General features: G+C 35.4%; 2 protein-coding genes across 4 annotated transcripts; both read right to left on the bottom strand.

Moving 5' to 3' along the window:
* Nucleotides 1-243: 243 nt before the first annotated feature.
* LOC127898886 (uncharacterized) lies at nucleotides 244-2,817 on the bottom strand. The gene is made up of 4 exons (XM_052431389.1): nucleotides 2,623-2,817; nucleotides 998-1,712; nucleotides 469-887; nucleotides 244-378 (listed from the first exon to the last, which is right to left on the bottom strand). The coding sequence occupies exons 1-4, from the start codon at nucleotides 2,815-2,817 to the stop codon at nucleotides 244-246; spliced, it is 1,464 nt and encodes a 487-aa protein (XP_052287349.1).
* Nucleotides 2,818-4,917: 2,100 nt separating this feature from the next.
* On the bottom strand, nucleotides 4,918-11,024 carry LOC102614862 (hypothetical protein). 3 transcript variants are annotated; one of them, XM_006464485.4, is made up of 8 exons: nucleotides 10,528-10,676; nucleotides 9,614-9,927; nucleotides 8,824-8,853; nucleotides 8,308-8,406; nucleotides 7,409-7,529; nucleotides 5,785-6,091; nucleotides 5,616-5,670; nucleotides 4,918-5,157 (listed from the first exon to the last, which is right to left on the bottom strand). In XM_006464485.4, exons 2-8 carry the CDS (start codon nucleotides 9,653-9,655, stop codon nucleotides 5,089-5,091), a joined length of 723 nt encoding a protein of 240 aa, XP_006464548.1. In that variant the 5' UTR covers nucleotides 9,656-9,927; nucleotides 10,528-10,676; the 3' UTR covers nucleotides 4,918-5,088. The 3 variants fall into 3 exon arrangements, with proteins under 3 accessions (XP_006464548.1, XP_006464549.1, XP_006464547.1); XM_006464486.4 differs by having other exon boundaries at nucleotides 9,623-9,927; XM_006464484.4 differs by lacking the exon at nucleotides 9,614-9,927 and having other exon boundaries at nucleotides 10,528-11,024.
* Nucleotides 11,025-14,903: the final 3,879 nt, after the last annotated feature.

Below are 14,903 nucleotides of genomic sequence, written 5' to 3'. Positions count from 1 at the left end.
CTTTTGAAATGCTTCTTCACATTCCTCAGTCCACTTCATCTATTTTCCTTTTTTAAGAGCCTTAAAAAAAGGAAGGCATTTATTTGTGGCTCGAGAGACAAAGCGGTTCAGGGCTGCTACTTGACCCGTCAACCTTTGAATTTCTTTAACATTCTTTGGAGACTTCATATTAACCAATGTTTGGATCTTCTCAGGATTGATCTCAATACTTCTTTGATTTACCATGAAGCCAAGGAATTTTCCTTACGACACACCAAATGCACATTTAGCTGGATTCAGACGCATCTTGTACTTCCTAAGGATATCAAAGGTTTCCCGTAAATCTTTTACATGATCTTCAGGCTTAAGGCTCTTGGTGAGCATATCATCTACATAAACCTTCATGGTATGCCAAATTTGTTAAACGAACATACTGTTTACCAACCTTTGATAGGTGGCTCCAGCGTTTTTGAGTTCAAAAGGCATAACCTTATAACAATAGAGACCTCGATAAGTGATAAAAGAGGTATTTTCTTGGTCAGGTTTATGCATCCTTTTTTGATTATATCCTGAGTATGCATCCATGAAGCTTAGCAGTCCATGTCCAGCTGTAGCATCCATTAGTTGATCAATCCGTGGCAAAGGAAAACTATCCTTAGGGCAAGCTTTGTTAAGATCAATAAAGTCTACACACATCCTCCACTTCCCATTAGCTTTCTTCACCATCACAACATTGGCTAGCCAATCAGGATACCTTGCCTCCTTGACAAAACCAACTTTGAGAAGTTTATCTACTTCTTCCTTCACAGCCAGAGACCTTTCGGCGTTCAGACTTCTTCTTTTCTGTCGAACTGGTTTCATCTTTAGGTTAGTACTTAAACGATGTACTATTACCCTAGGATCAATGCCTGACATATCATTATGAGTCCAAGCAAACACATCATGATACTCTTTTAGAAAGCTAACAGTTGTTTCTTTAGCGGATCAGACAATCGACTTCTAATCTTCACGACTTTACTCAGATCTTCACCAAGTAGAAAGTCTTCTAAGTCATCAACTAGGCTCGCCCTTTGATCATCTTTCACTGTCCTGGGATCAAGGCTTGTGATTTGAAGAGTTTCTTTACCCATCCTGAACGTTATCTCATAACACTCCCTTGCTTCTTTTTGCTCTCCTCGCACGACTCCAACCCTAGCTTCAGTTGGAAACTTCAACGTATAATGATAAATTGAAGTTGTTACTTTTAGAGCATAAAGAGTCGGCCTTTCTAAGATAGTGTTATAGGAACTTCGTTGATAAACCACATTAAAGTTAACCATAGTGGCCACCTTAGTTGGACTTTTTTCAAAGGACACTGTGAGCTCGATAACTCCTTCAAGAACTACACTTCCTCTTGCGAACCCATGAAGTGGAGTAGTGTAAGGTTTCAACTGTGATCTTTCTAACCCCATTCGAGCAAAGGTTGACAAGAATAAAATATCAGCTGAACTCCCATTATCAATAAGAATCCGATGAAGACGTTTATTTACCACAGGGAGGGTGGCGACTAAAACATTACAGTGAAGATGATGAACTCCCCTAGCGTCATCCTTGGAGAAGATTATTAGTATATCACGAACCATTGATCCTTGAGATTGACTAGTCAAATTAATCTCAGGACCATCAAGTTCATGTCTTGCTTGGAGAGCTAGATTTTTCCTTGACTTCCCGGATTCTCCTGCAGCCGATCCTCCCTAAATGTTATTGACATCAGACATGTTTTTATCACTATCTTCCTTCTGCTTTCCTTTTCTCTTCCTTAAAGATTCTGGTTGCTCACTTTTTACTCTATCCTCGAGATTTCTTACATATTCATGTAGTTGTCCTTGTCGAACTAGGCTTTCTATTTGTTCTTTAAGTTCAAAACACTCGGAGGTGTCATGCCTATGATCTTTATGAAAATGACAATACTTGTTTGGATTTCTTCGGGATGGATTCGTCCTCATAGGAGGTGGGGTTTCTAAACAAAGTTGGATTTCTAACCTGCATAAGAATTTGGTCCCGAGGAGTATTAAGCTCTGTAAAGTTAGTGAATTGAGAGGTCAACCGAGGACGAGTGTCTCGAACTTCAAAGCATTCCCCAGGACAAAATTGATCTTTTCTTAGAGATTGATCCGGTCTGACAACCCTTCTTTCTCTTTGATCATCTTTTTTTTTCTTTCTTTTGCTTGGTTCTCATTTCTCTTGATTTCTATTCTTGAATCTTTCTTCCGCATTGGCATACTTCTCAACTCTTGCAAGTATCTCAAAGTAAGAAATGAGTGGTCTTTTTGAAACTGACCACCATAGCTTTCCCATTCTAAGCCCCTCCATAATACCAGAAAGTGCTATGCCATCATCATAGCCATCTACTTGGGTGATCCCATTATTATACCTTCTGATGTAGTCTATTAAGGTCTCCCATTCCTGTTGTTTGACGGTCAAGAGGTAAGTCACTGATTTTCCTCTTTGTTAGGCACTTCGGAAGTGGGAGGTGAATTCTCTACTCAAATCTCCAAAAAATGAGATGGAGTGTGGCTGCAACCTTCGGAACCATCTTCGTGCTGCTCCTACTAAGGTAAGAGGAAAAGCCCGACAAAGAATTACTTGTGATGCTCATTGTACTTCTATAAGGGTGCGATACAATTCTAAATGCTCAGTTGGATCCATTTGCCCATCATAAGGCTCCATTTGGGGTAAATGAAACTTAGGTGGATATTTTGCTACCATTATATCAGAAGTAAATGGTGGCTCGGGTTCTGCTGTTACATCATCAAGTTGGCTCATTTCTCGAACCATTTGCTCAAGTCTCTGCATCATTTCTTATAATCCTCTCATTGGTCTAAACATTCTCTAGTCATTCTCCTCCTAGATCTTCTTTGGTTAAGGGAATGCCTGAGATCATCTTCATTTAACTCTTCTCTAGACCTTGTTCTAGAGGAACTGGAATCAACCACATTACCTCCACTTGAGTTCTCGCCTTCCTCAGCTTGAGCTGGAAATTGGCCGAACATTCTATTGAAGTTACGAGCCAACTGATCCACTTGTTGTTGAAGTCGAACAACACGAGGCTGTCCTCGACGTCTAGCGTGGCGAGGTGGATTCAACTGAGGATTTTGAGGAGGATGGATAGGCACTACGTCATCATCATCTAGGTCTCGTTGTCGTCTTTTTCGTCAGAAGTGAACATCCTCATCCACTTTGGAACTTTCATCATCAGCCTCAAGGTTATAGTACTCATTGTTAGCATCCATGCTCATGGTAGGGCTTCCAAGACATTTATCGGAAGATCCCCACAGACGGCGCTAAACTGTTAGTGCAAATTTTGTCCCAACTTATGATATGAAAATTTCGACTGATGACGATCCCCTTAGGACTTGGGTTCCTCTTTGTTGGATTTGATCATGGTGAGTTTTTCCTTTGGGCCGATCTTGATAGGCCTTTATATATCCTCTTCTCAGTCCACTTCCTTAGGCAATCAAAATGTTCTTATCTAGTGATACTCTACAAACACAAGAAAATGATCAGAATGCTGACTTTGCCGGCGTAAATCCTCCAACGGTCAAGTCAGTCACCGGACTTTTGGAAATATAAATTTAGAAAGAGAAAAATTAAAGGGGGAAAGTTAGCATTTTCTCCTTTTGAGTCTCTTTTTGTCTTACCTTTTAGTGAGAATGAAAGACATATTTATCTGCCAAACTGATTTGACTTAAGTGCTAGTTATTTTGATGACAAATGTCATCATTCTTGTGCATTTGGCAACATTTTTCTTTTAGTGACCATGTTGATTGACACATGGATATACAAACTTATCTGTGGATTAAAGGAAGAAACGTTTTATCTCTACGTTATTTTTACTAAAACCTTAGGATCATAGAAGCCTCAAAACTTAGGAGGTTTGTCCTAGGATAAGAGCCTAGAACCTCGGCATGTTTTGGGCTTTGAATTCTTCTCACCTAATTGATTTATCCTAGGTGGTTCGTCTTAGGATAAGAACATAGGACCTCGATTCCTTGGGTTTTGAAACTTTATTACTCAGGAGGAACATTCTAGGTGGTTTGTCCACCACTTCGTAAGCATAATTGAGAGAAAATTTATTAGATGAGTCTTATTGAGGTTAAATTTATTTGAGCCTTATGAGGCCTATTTTATTTTTGGTCCAATATGTTGAATTTTCATAATCGAACCAATTGCAACTTGAACTAAAACTCGAAACGCCCACCCCTACTTATTGGCATCCACAAACTACATAAACTACATATATATTCGATTTGTTGCGAACATCTTATATCATTTGGAGTAATGATATGCTGCAAAATTAAAATATAAAGTAAGTACTCAATATATCATTTTTTTTATTGGCACAGTAAAATTACATCATGTGGAATACAAACACATGAAGATTTTTATTGCGTAACTGGTCTTTGTCCACAAATTAAATGTCCTACCGGTGCCACCACAAAAGGGCTACAAAATGGGAGTTTTGTATTTATTGCAGATGTTAAATACGCTTACTAACATAAATCATACACATCCAAATTCCACCCCATTATTTACTATAATGTTTCTGCCATTCAGAGCCCTAATTAATTAATCGTTTCTGTAAATCCACCTGAATTATATAAATGGCTTTCATGGTGGTGGGTGTGCAAAACAGAACGAATTTAGGAATTTACGCTCAAAACTATTTGTTAGGTCTCCTTTTTGAATGCATGTTCTCTATTTTTGAGAAGTAAAATAATGATAAAAAATTGATTAACAACAAATTATAATCTTTTAAAAAAAATAAAATTTAAGAGTGATTTTTACAATATGAAATGTATAACTTTTCGAAAAATGACCTCAAAAACATCATTTTCAGAAAAACAGTACCAAATGCAACCACCACATAATCAAGAGATTTATGTTGTAGATTACTACTAATACACAAATAAAAAGTTGATAAATGGATAATGTTAATGGTACACACCGAGGCTGAAAAGAAGAAAATACAACTTTTTTTTTTAATATTTGAATTAACTATTGATCTTGTATGAAAAGGAAAGCTACTTGGAAGCTGTATAAAATTCGACGAACTCTTACAGTTGAAATTCAGGAGAGAGCAGCGCATAAGGATTTGTATGCGTTAAGACATAACTTAAATTTCTCTTCAGCCATAGCCTGCAGAAACTCATAGAGGGTATACGAGGTTAAAAGACGATACCAAACACAATGAAAAAAGGAATTGCCATGCAACTTCTTTTACGTAAAGAAGAATTGACATCCCAACTTACATTCTCATATCAACCAGATATCATGGATTGGAAATGGGTTATTAGATCAAAATTTTAATTTGCTTCTCTGACTTACAAATTGATGCACATGTCATTTTGATATTTTGAATCAGTGCAAGTATGTAAAATATTTCTTTTGATACCTATGCGGGATCATATTTGCAGTAGTTCACTTAACAAAAGTTTTTTTTTTTCATCTGAGGAGCATATTCATTGATTTGCAATGATTCTACGTCAATTTGAGGATAAAAAATTCTAGAGCGATCTATCAAGGTAAATTCTGTAGTCATCATCAAAGAATTGAAAATAGTAATATGACAAAGACCAAAACATTTACTGACTGACCTGTGAAGAGCCTTGATGCTTATCAGGATGCCATTTTAGAGCTGATAACCGGAAGCTGCAAAGCAAGTCTAATAGTTTTAGAGCCAGTACTCAAGGTAAAGCATAACACAGATCAAAATGTCTAATTGCATTTTGCCATTTTGAGGAGAAAGAGAATTCGAATACATACGCATTCTTAACATCATCTAACTTTAAAGGGCCACTTGGAGGCAGACCAAGGATTGTTCTATCAGAACTTGATCCTACAGTGCATTGCTCATCATCAGATTCAATGTCACTTTCGTTCTCCCAATCTTTAGTTCTGTGGTCTGTCCTGTTTGAATGCTTGCGCCACTCAAATCCAGATGTTGAATACTGGAAAGACGACTCCTCCCGTTTTTGGTAGGTCCAACTGTACCATCTGTTCCCGAATCTTTCCTGGAAGATTGTCTCAGGATCATCGAAGTCCTCAGAGAAACTCTCTCTTCTAAACTTACCTGAACAAGTAAAAAACAAAGGCAAAATAACTTATGAAAAATACACATGAAGCAAGAAATCGTAAACATTCGCATCCATTAAATTAATACAACTGCACCTCATTCTTTTCTACAAATATTCTAGCATGGTTTCATCTCTTGTTATTATAGCAATATACATAACTAGTAAATGTCTGGACTGTTTTAGAAAAGAAAACTCCTAATCGGGGCTAATTTTTAAGGGCCTTGTCCTGAAAAGAAGCATGAATTCTTTAAAAAAGTATAAAACATCACAGAAAGTACTAATATTCTGTTTTTCAGTTTGTAGCATCTGAACAGTGGGCTTGTGCTTCATCTCTCATTTTACCCTCTTATATTTGGTAATGCACAAATTTTGTTCTCAGAGTGAAACAAAATGAATATATTCATTTTTGGAAAAGCAACAGCAAGCAAAGATTCCATATTTCCATTACTCAGTTATGGTGATTAGGGAACTACACTGTAGAGATTGTTAGGTTCAGTAAGTTTAGAAAATTGTTACTGTGTGTGTGTTTAGAGGCTGAGAAGGCACTGGGGTAGAGCTAGTTAGAGAAGAGATGTGGATCCTTCTTGGGAAACTAGGGTGACCTTAGCTTCTTACCTTGACAGCAAGGTTGAGGTCATAGTAGTGAATATAGGCGCAAGGCTGAGCAACATAACTATTATCAGTTATTTCTAGCTGCCTTGATTTTTTTCTCATTTAATTACTTGTTGAAATTGCATCTCACCTAAGAACCACAAATTTAACCTGAATCTATAACTCAAACGACACTGAACCCTTTTTGGTGTGCAAAATGATTGAAACCATTTCCACCATGCTACCAGGCTCTCTAGTCCTTGACAGTAACTTCTCTTATGCTATCATGATCTCTACTTTGTCTAGATCGCCTTAGCCAACCGTTAAAATCACAGCATGTTTCCAGAGATTCAATTTTTTAGTTGGCTTTACAGTCTAAATCTATTTAAGTTATTTGAAATGTTTATAGGGTCTTAGATTTTTCTGTGGCATTCGGGGAGGAGATGTCGCAAATGAAATATCATGTGCTAGAGGTAATCTTATCATCTACCAAACATGATGACTTCAATAAGTCAAATTGACAACAACATTTTTTAAAAAAAATTATAATTTTACTAGATCTTCAGATATAGATACATTACGACTGAGATGAAAAGGATAACATTCCCAGCTTTGAATCTCATAAATATATAACTATACATGCTATATAAACACTAATAAGTGAATATATTGTAGCTTGAAATATAAATTATGGAAAAAAGTAAAACAATGAACAAGCTCACGTTTCTTTCTCTTCAAGTCAGGTTTTCCAAAACGTCGAGCGGAAGACTTGGATTGGCCTTTCCTGTCAGATCCTATATCCCCTTCACAGTTCCCATCAAATTTCCAAATTGGGTCTTCATTCTGGGCAGTAGTACAGAGCAACTAAATATCAGTATCCAGATACTGTAAAGTGGAGTTCTAGAAAGATACATATGGGATGGAAATTTTAGTGAGAAGAAGTTAAAAAGAGTCCTGGGATATGTAACTATAAGCATCCTAAGGCATTTATGATGTTCCATCATGGATGAAATGGCGAAAAAATCAGAGTAAGCCCATTAGATTTTTATGGGGTCTCTATTCAGAACACAAGAGAGTGCAGTGATGAACCCAAGATTTGGAATTATTATTATGGCTCCAGTCATTTGTTACATCAAATTAAAAAAATATAAAATAAGAGAAGGGGTGCATTCCAGAGGGGAAGAAAGACTTCACTAGAATTTGTGGCTATATTTCTGGTCCGGAAAGAAATAACTAAATAAAAAAAGAATCATTTATTTATTACCCGACTTATTCTTCCCCCACAAACAAACTGCATTTAGTGGACTAAAAATGCTGCGGTACCTTATCTTTTTCGTAAGGAATTTGAAGAAGAAGCATTCACAGGAAAATAGTTATACAAGTGCAAGAGCAATACAAGTTGACCACAATGATCTTAGGTTAAAACATGATCATTAAATACCCAAGACAATCAATGTCTACAAGCCTAAGACTGGATTTAACTTTACACCTTACAACAAATATATCTAACAACAAGCCGAACAGTAAAAAAAAATAGCTTAGGCTCAGTATATTCTTCATTAAAACACATTCAAATCAAACAAAAGTTCATTGCCTGAAACTGTGTAACAGACAAGTTTACCTGGAATGAGAAATTTGAAGAGCCACTTCTAAAAAGAAGGTCTTTCAGAGCTCTTTTTGCATCAGCGCGCTTGTGACGTGTTTGATATCTTATGTACGTCTGCGTTCAATGTTTCTAGTGTCAGGAAAAATTATGGAAGTTATCAGCTACCTCATTTATGAAATTCATTGTAATAAAAAAATGTCATGAACAAGAAATTATACTCTGTGATCGTCTTGTCTTTCAACAAAAAAAAATTCCCTATCTGAACAATGAGACGGATGGGAAGGAAAGGGGAAAGGGTGGGATGGGGCGGGGAAAGAACACAAGGAGTTTATCAAATGAATGGTTCAGATAATGCAATCATTAGGTTAATTAAAATAAAAATGCCAATACGGGATTGTTGCACTAAGAGGGCTTTTCAACAATTGCCATTTACTTAAATTGCCCTGGCTGCTCTATCTTGTCATTTGATAATAGCTACTTTGAAACTTAACGTAATGCATAAAGCCTGAAAGCTGATACAAAGTAGCATACCTTAGATGGTTGTTGAGCTCTTTTTGCATCCTGAAAAAACATTTTGACCATCAAACTTTTTTGTAGAAGGTAAGCATGGTAATTTAAAAAAAAAAAAATTCAAGCATACTCACTTATACTGGGGAAAGAAAAATAAGAATTCTGAAAAAAAAAAAATCAATTACTGGCTAAAATATGCTGAAAACTACCATGAACAAACAATTTGTAAATGGAAACCCAAGATAACCTAACTCATCCTTTCCTATTGACCAAAGACATATTCCATTACTGAATTATAGAAGTACCTAAGCAACTACATCTGAATGTTCCTCATTCAAAATATTCCTCTTAGCTATTATTTATTCTAAATAAAGTTATTAATAAAAACCACCAGGATAAATTATGCAGAAGTCAATTAGCTGCCTTAACTATTAAAGCAAGTTCGCATGGGAAGACTTCTCTTCTCTCTCTTTTGCTACATGTCTCTCTCTCTCTCTACTTCTCTTAATATAGATATTTGTGGATGGAAGAAATAGACGGGACAAATACATTAAAGCACAGCAAAAATTTGCAAGGGTCTAATACTGAAACTGAAGATGATGACACTATGGGACTGTCAAACCCAAAGGACAGTAAACTCAGCTGCAAATTTTGCATTCCAAAAAGTTGGAATACACAAATGTACAGCATAGAAAAGATGATACACAGGCCTGAGGAGAGAATGACATGAAAGACAACAGTTAAGCAACACCTACACTTGATTAGAAGATGACTCGACAATAGATACAAAGAACAAAGTAAAACGCCTTACAAGAAGCACCTGGAACACTGGAAAACCCTCCTTGCAATGCATCAATGCCAGATGGAAGACTTGTAAATATAAAAGAGAGATCTAAAGAGAATATAGAACAATAAAGATGATATCCAAACTAATTTCTTATAAGTTTGTTGTGCAGCAATGGTGGCTCTATACACAGAATATTCCAGCTGAAAGTGTAGATACTCTTGCAAACAGAGGCTGTGTCAACACTGGATATGGTCAATTACAAACATCTTGGACAAACATTCATCCACGAATAAAGTGTCCCAAGGCCATGTCCTTGCTGTGTCAGCATCTGGCAATCACTGCACAAACACACGAAGAAGATCTGTAGGCAATTTTGTAAAAGCCTTTGATCAAAAGGATAGGTTTTCAATGGTCAGGGCTGCAGAGTTGACTCACCCAGTGACCCAACTGGATATGCTCCAAACTAAGATCATTTGTTAATCTAGAAAATATTTTAAAGCAAATGATTGCTTCCTGTTCATCAAAAGAATACACACACAACATAGGAACACAATCCAGGGATAGAAATTAAGAATCTATTTTATGTAGTTTCAGGTAAAGCAACACAAATTATGCTTTCGAAAGCCATGATATGATCTTGAAATCGAATGAATGTCTTTCTTAACATTGTCACCAAGTATTAAACTTGATAAGGACCCTACAAATAAGACACGTGCCATCCATAACATTATACATCAGAACTGAATTTCAATGCTTGAAACATCCCATCACATTCAACATTTGAATTTTCACCTTCAAATACACAATCTAAACGTCCATACCCATATCAATTGCACACAAAATTCAGAATTTCCTCAAATGGGTACTAACAAAAGGGCCAAAAATAACCATCTAATATTTTCAAAAGTAAATAACAAAGATACATTAAAAAAACTTACGGCATTCCATTTGTTCTTCCATTTCTCACAAGAAGTGGGCGTCGAATGAAATGAAGCAACAAAATGAATAGAAGTCGCTGCTGCTGCTGTTGTTGCTGGCGTTGTTGATGACAATAAAGTTGATATTTTTAACGAATTCTTGAGAAACAACACGTTTTGCCATCTGGGTATTTGCATAATCAAATCAAAGAATTAATGAAACAAAGCCTTTGACTCGGCTTCAATGAATGTTCAATAGCTGCTGGTGTTTATATTTATTTTGCTACGCCGAGGAAAGTGATGTGCTTTTGATTTTGTGGGTGCAAAGAATTAGATTAAACAGAGGAATAAGGATTGACCAAAAGCGTTTGAAGTGTCTTTATGTTATGTTTTATTAATCATTCAACTGAGCGAAGCTCGCCGAGGTTGTCTCTTTGGTCTCCCTTTGCTGTTGCCTTGAGGATTCGAGGTTTATGTGTGTGTTAAGCATTAAGCATGTGAATTTACAGACTATTTGGGCTGGATTTTTAGATTCTTCTCCATGGGCTCGATTAAACTCTCTTTTATTTATTTTTTGGACTATTAAATTACATATCCAAATTTGATTTCGGAGAAGCTTAAATTTTTTTATAAAAAAAAACCGTAATTTTGATTGACTTTCTTTAAAATAACCATAATGCTATACTTCTGATCCTGAAATTGTATACTCCCTGACATGGCAACTGATTTGGCATGTTCCGTGTCAGCTACTTTTTTAATAAATATTATTGCTTAAAAATAAATTAAAAATGAACAATCTAATTAAACGTTAATGTCTCACACTATCTTTTTCGTCATTATTTTTTTTCTTAGCTTCGTTTACAATAAATCAGGAGCAAAGGTTAGAAAAAAAAGTTGTTAATTGTTAATTATTTTAAAAGCTAAAATATTTATATAAAAAAAAAAAAAAGCTGAGGTAGCTGCTAATTTGATAGTGCTACATCAACTGCCATGTCAGCGAGTATACAAACTTAATATCAGAAATAAGTAAGGATAGTATTAATACTAAAACAATATGGTTTTAAGTTAATCTTCATATGTTCGTTTAAGTATGCAACATTTATTAATATTTTCCTTAATTTATTTTTGTTTAATACTAAAATTAGCAATTGTTAAATTAGATTTTATTTAATGGAAGTGATATGCTAATCCCACCAAGATTCTCTAGCAAGGAATTCCTCATAATTTGAACTTCTCTGGAATAAAATTCTAGTGAGATAAGATCATTATCAATTTTGGAAAGCTCATATTAAGAGAGAAGTATCATATACGTTCATCTTTGTCATACCAGAGAAGTATCATATGTGTTCCTCTCTATTGTATTTTCTCTTACTTCGTTAAGAATACATGATGGTTAATTTCATTAAGTTCATTAAGTTCTTTATACCTGATATTGGTGATGTGGCAGTCCAATCAGCAAAAGTTGTTAATGGTTGTGAAATTGATGTATGTGTGTAGAAAGTTCTGGATGTTAGTATATAAGCTTTTAATCTCTGTTGAAGTGTGAGCTCTGAAACTGGTTTCCAGAAATTCATACGACATGTCAGTTCGTGATTGGAACAGAATACGACTGGTCGGTTAAAGTCATGCAAAACCGTATGACAAAACTGTTTGATCATCCATGTGTGAATAAATGAAACACGTGATGGTCACGTGCTTCCACTTAACCAATACGTCTTTGCTGAGTGCCGTTTTGGAGCCTTGGCTAACGTGAATCAAACACGTGTCTCAGAAGGTTGTTATGTTCTGTTACAAGAGCGGGAAAAATCTGGGTTATCGGATTACAGAGGATAGCTGACTGTTGAGAGAGATTTCTGTGCTCTTTTACGTGTGTATAAATAGCCTTAAGAGATAAGAAATCACTATGAGGGATTCCTGTAACTTCATCTATAATCTTGTATCTTGTTTCTGGTGATTGAATAAAGATTACTGCTCTATTCTTCAGTGGATGTAAGCCATCTCCAGGCTGAACCACTTAAACTGTTTTTTCTTTTGGTTGATTGCTGTTCTTCGGCTTCTTTCTGTGTATCTTTTATTTGTTTCTTAAAGTGTTTCTTAGTCAAACATCAGAGTGTTTAGAGCAGTCTTGGGGAATCTTGGTTGATTAAGTTTGATCAAGCTTTAACAATCTCATTCATTGAATGTATGAACAATAAAATTTTCTCAAGCTTTCTCTCACTTTTCTTACCAACTAAAGAGTCCAGAACAGCAAAATAAATTTTGATTTGGCATCAGAGCCAGTCACAACACCTTTATGGCTTCTTCAAGTCTCAATGCAAATGTTTCATCTTCAATTTCGTCATTTACTTTCAAAACACCGATCAAGCTTGACAAGTCAAACTACACCATAAATCACATATCCTTTCCTCTATTCAAGCCAAAATGAACTAAAAGGTTTTCTTGATGGATCGTTTGCTTGTCCAAATTAGTTTCTAACTAGTGAATCAGCAAGTACTGATGCCGTTGTCTCTAAAAATCCTACATATGCTACTTGGAAAAGCTATGATCAGATGCTCTTGAGCTGACTCTTGTCATCCATTAATGTTGAGATCTTAAGTCTTGTGGTAAATTCTAAAACTTTCTAAGAACTTTGTACTAGCTTAGAGTAATAGTTTGGTTCTGAAAATTGCAGCCAAAAAAGTGCATTTAAAGATGTTTAACAATCTTAACAAATGATCTATGTCTATTACAGAGTATTTTGGTAAACGGAGGTCTATGACTGATGAATTAGCAGTTGCTGATGGTCCAGTTAGCCCCTTTGACTTTATCACCCACTTAATCTTTGGATTAGGCCAACCTTATTATCTTGTTGTGGTATATATTGAAGCAAATGTTCTTAAAATGAGCATTAATGAGGCATATTATATGTTGTTAACTCATGAAGTTAGACTTAAAGTGCTTACTCTAATGTGGCTAAAGAAGCTACGTTGAACTTTGAGCTAACTTAGCTCAGGGTGGAAATAATCAAAAGAGATCAGGAAAGAATGTTGGATGGAATGCTAATAATCAAGGAAATTAGAATGAAAATTATGTGAATAAGAGTAGAAATGATAACTATAATAACAAGGGAGGCTTTGGATATGGCAGATGTGGTTATAGGGAACAAAATTCAAGGTAGATGTGTTTTTCTTGGTGTTTTTACCCGAAATGGTGGATTCTCTAGTGGATTTAATGGAAATAGTGGATTCGATAATGGATTTAATGGAAATGGTGGATTTAGTGGGAATGTTGGATTCTCTTGTGGTTTTGGCAGAGGAAGTAGCAAAGGAAATATCACTTGTCAAATTTGTTTCAAATAAATCACTCTGCTGCTGATTGTAGAAACATGTTCAATGGGAATTTTGTTCCAAATTCTCCAATGTAGCATCATTTTTCAAATTAGAATCAAGGCTCAAGAGCTGCTTATATGGTTACCTCAGAAGGGGTTAGAGATCAAGGTTAGTACCTAAACAGTGGAGCAACTCATCATCTCACTAATAATGTACAAAATCTAGCTAAAGGTAAGCCTTATCATGACTCTCAATTGTTATTAGTTAGAAATGGTCAAGATCTTATTATTACACAAATTGGCTGCACTTATCTTTATACCTATTTAGATACATTTGTCTTTAACCAATACTTTATGTATTCCTAAAATCACCAAGAACCTTATCAGTATATCTAAGTTTTTTTTAAGATAATAACGTAATCATTGAATTTTCTTCTAATATGTGCTTTATCAAGGACAAGATGGCTTGATGACACAGGGGATAGTTGAAGGTGGTCTCTGCAAGCAACTGTCACATGATGACTCTCTTCTTCACTCTGCAGATTCTATTTCAAAAAAATTCAAATCAATTTCTATGTTGTCAGTTCTTCTCAATAATAAAGTTGTAAACTCTCTACAAGAGTCTAACAATCAAGTTTTGTTATACAAAATAGGCATAATTCTGCAACCTATCTTAGTTCTGTTTCTACAAGTTTCCTTACCATAGGCAGTGTGTCAATCCAGTTGTTGCATAATAGATTTGGTCATCTAAATAAAGAAGTCTTCCTATGCATTTTATTTTCTAATCAATCTATTGATTTTTGTGATGCTTATCAATATGGAAAAATGCATCAAATTCATTTTCTTGTCACTGAAATCAAGACCAAATCTCCACTTGAACTATTACACACAAATTTATGAGGACAGCCCTTAAATACTCCACGGATGGTTACAAATACTATATTTCATTTGTCGATGATTTTACAAGATATTATTGGATTCTTTTTTCTCTCGCACTTAAATCTAAAGCCTTAGAAACCTTTAAGCATTTCAAACTTCTTGTTGAAAAATAATTTTCTTTATATATTAAAGCATTATAGTTAGATATGGG

The sequence above is a fragment of the Citrus sinensis genome, chromosome 7, assembly GCF_022201045.2.
Source record: "Citrus sinensis cultivar Valencia sweet orange chromosome 7, DVS_A1.0, whole genome shotgun sequence".
Lineage (NCBI taxonomy): Eukaryota > Viridiplantae > Streptophyta > Magnoliopsida > Sapindales > Rutaceae > Citrus > Citrus sinensis.
The sequence above is the reverse complement of the archived record's forward strand: the minus strand, read 5'-3'. Positions and strand labels throughout refer to the sequence as shown.

Excerpts from the sequence above, each read along its gene's own strand:
- LOC127898886 (XM_052431389.1), bottom strand. The coding sequence starts at position 2,817 with ATGATGCAGAGACTTGAGCAAATGGTTCGAGAAATGAGCCAACTTGAT. Across the intron at positions 1,713-2,622 it reads TGTATCGCACCCTTATAGAA|GGAGGATCGGCTGCAGGAGA; the intron begins GTACAATGAGCA and ends AATAACATTTAG. Across the intron at positions 379-468 it reads GAGGTCTCTATTGTTATAAG|GTTTATGTAGATGATATGCT; the intron begins GTTATGCCTTTT and ends CATACCATGAAG.
- LOC102614862 (XM_006464484.4), bottom strand. The coding sequence starts at position 10,704 with ATGCAAATACCCAGATGGCAAAACGTGTTGTTTCTCAAGAATTCGTTA. Across the intron at positions 8,854-10,527 it reads GGAAGAACAAATGGAATGCC|GATGCAAAAAGAGCTCAACA; the intron begins GTAAGTTTTTTT and ends ATGTTTTTTCAG. Across the intron at positions 7,530-8,307 it reads CTTCAAATTTCTCATTCCAG|AATGAAGACCCAATTTGGAA; the intron begins GTAAACTTGTCT and ends ACTACTGCCCAG.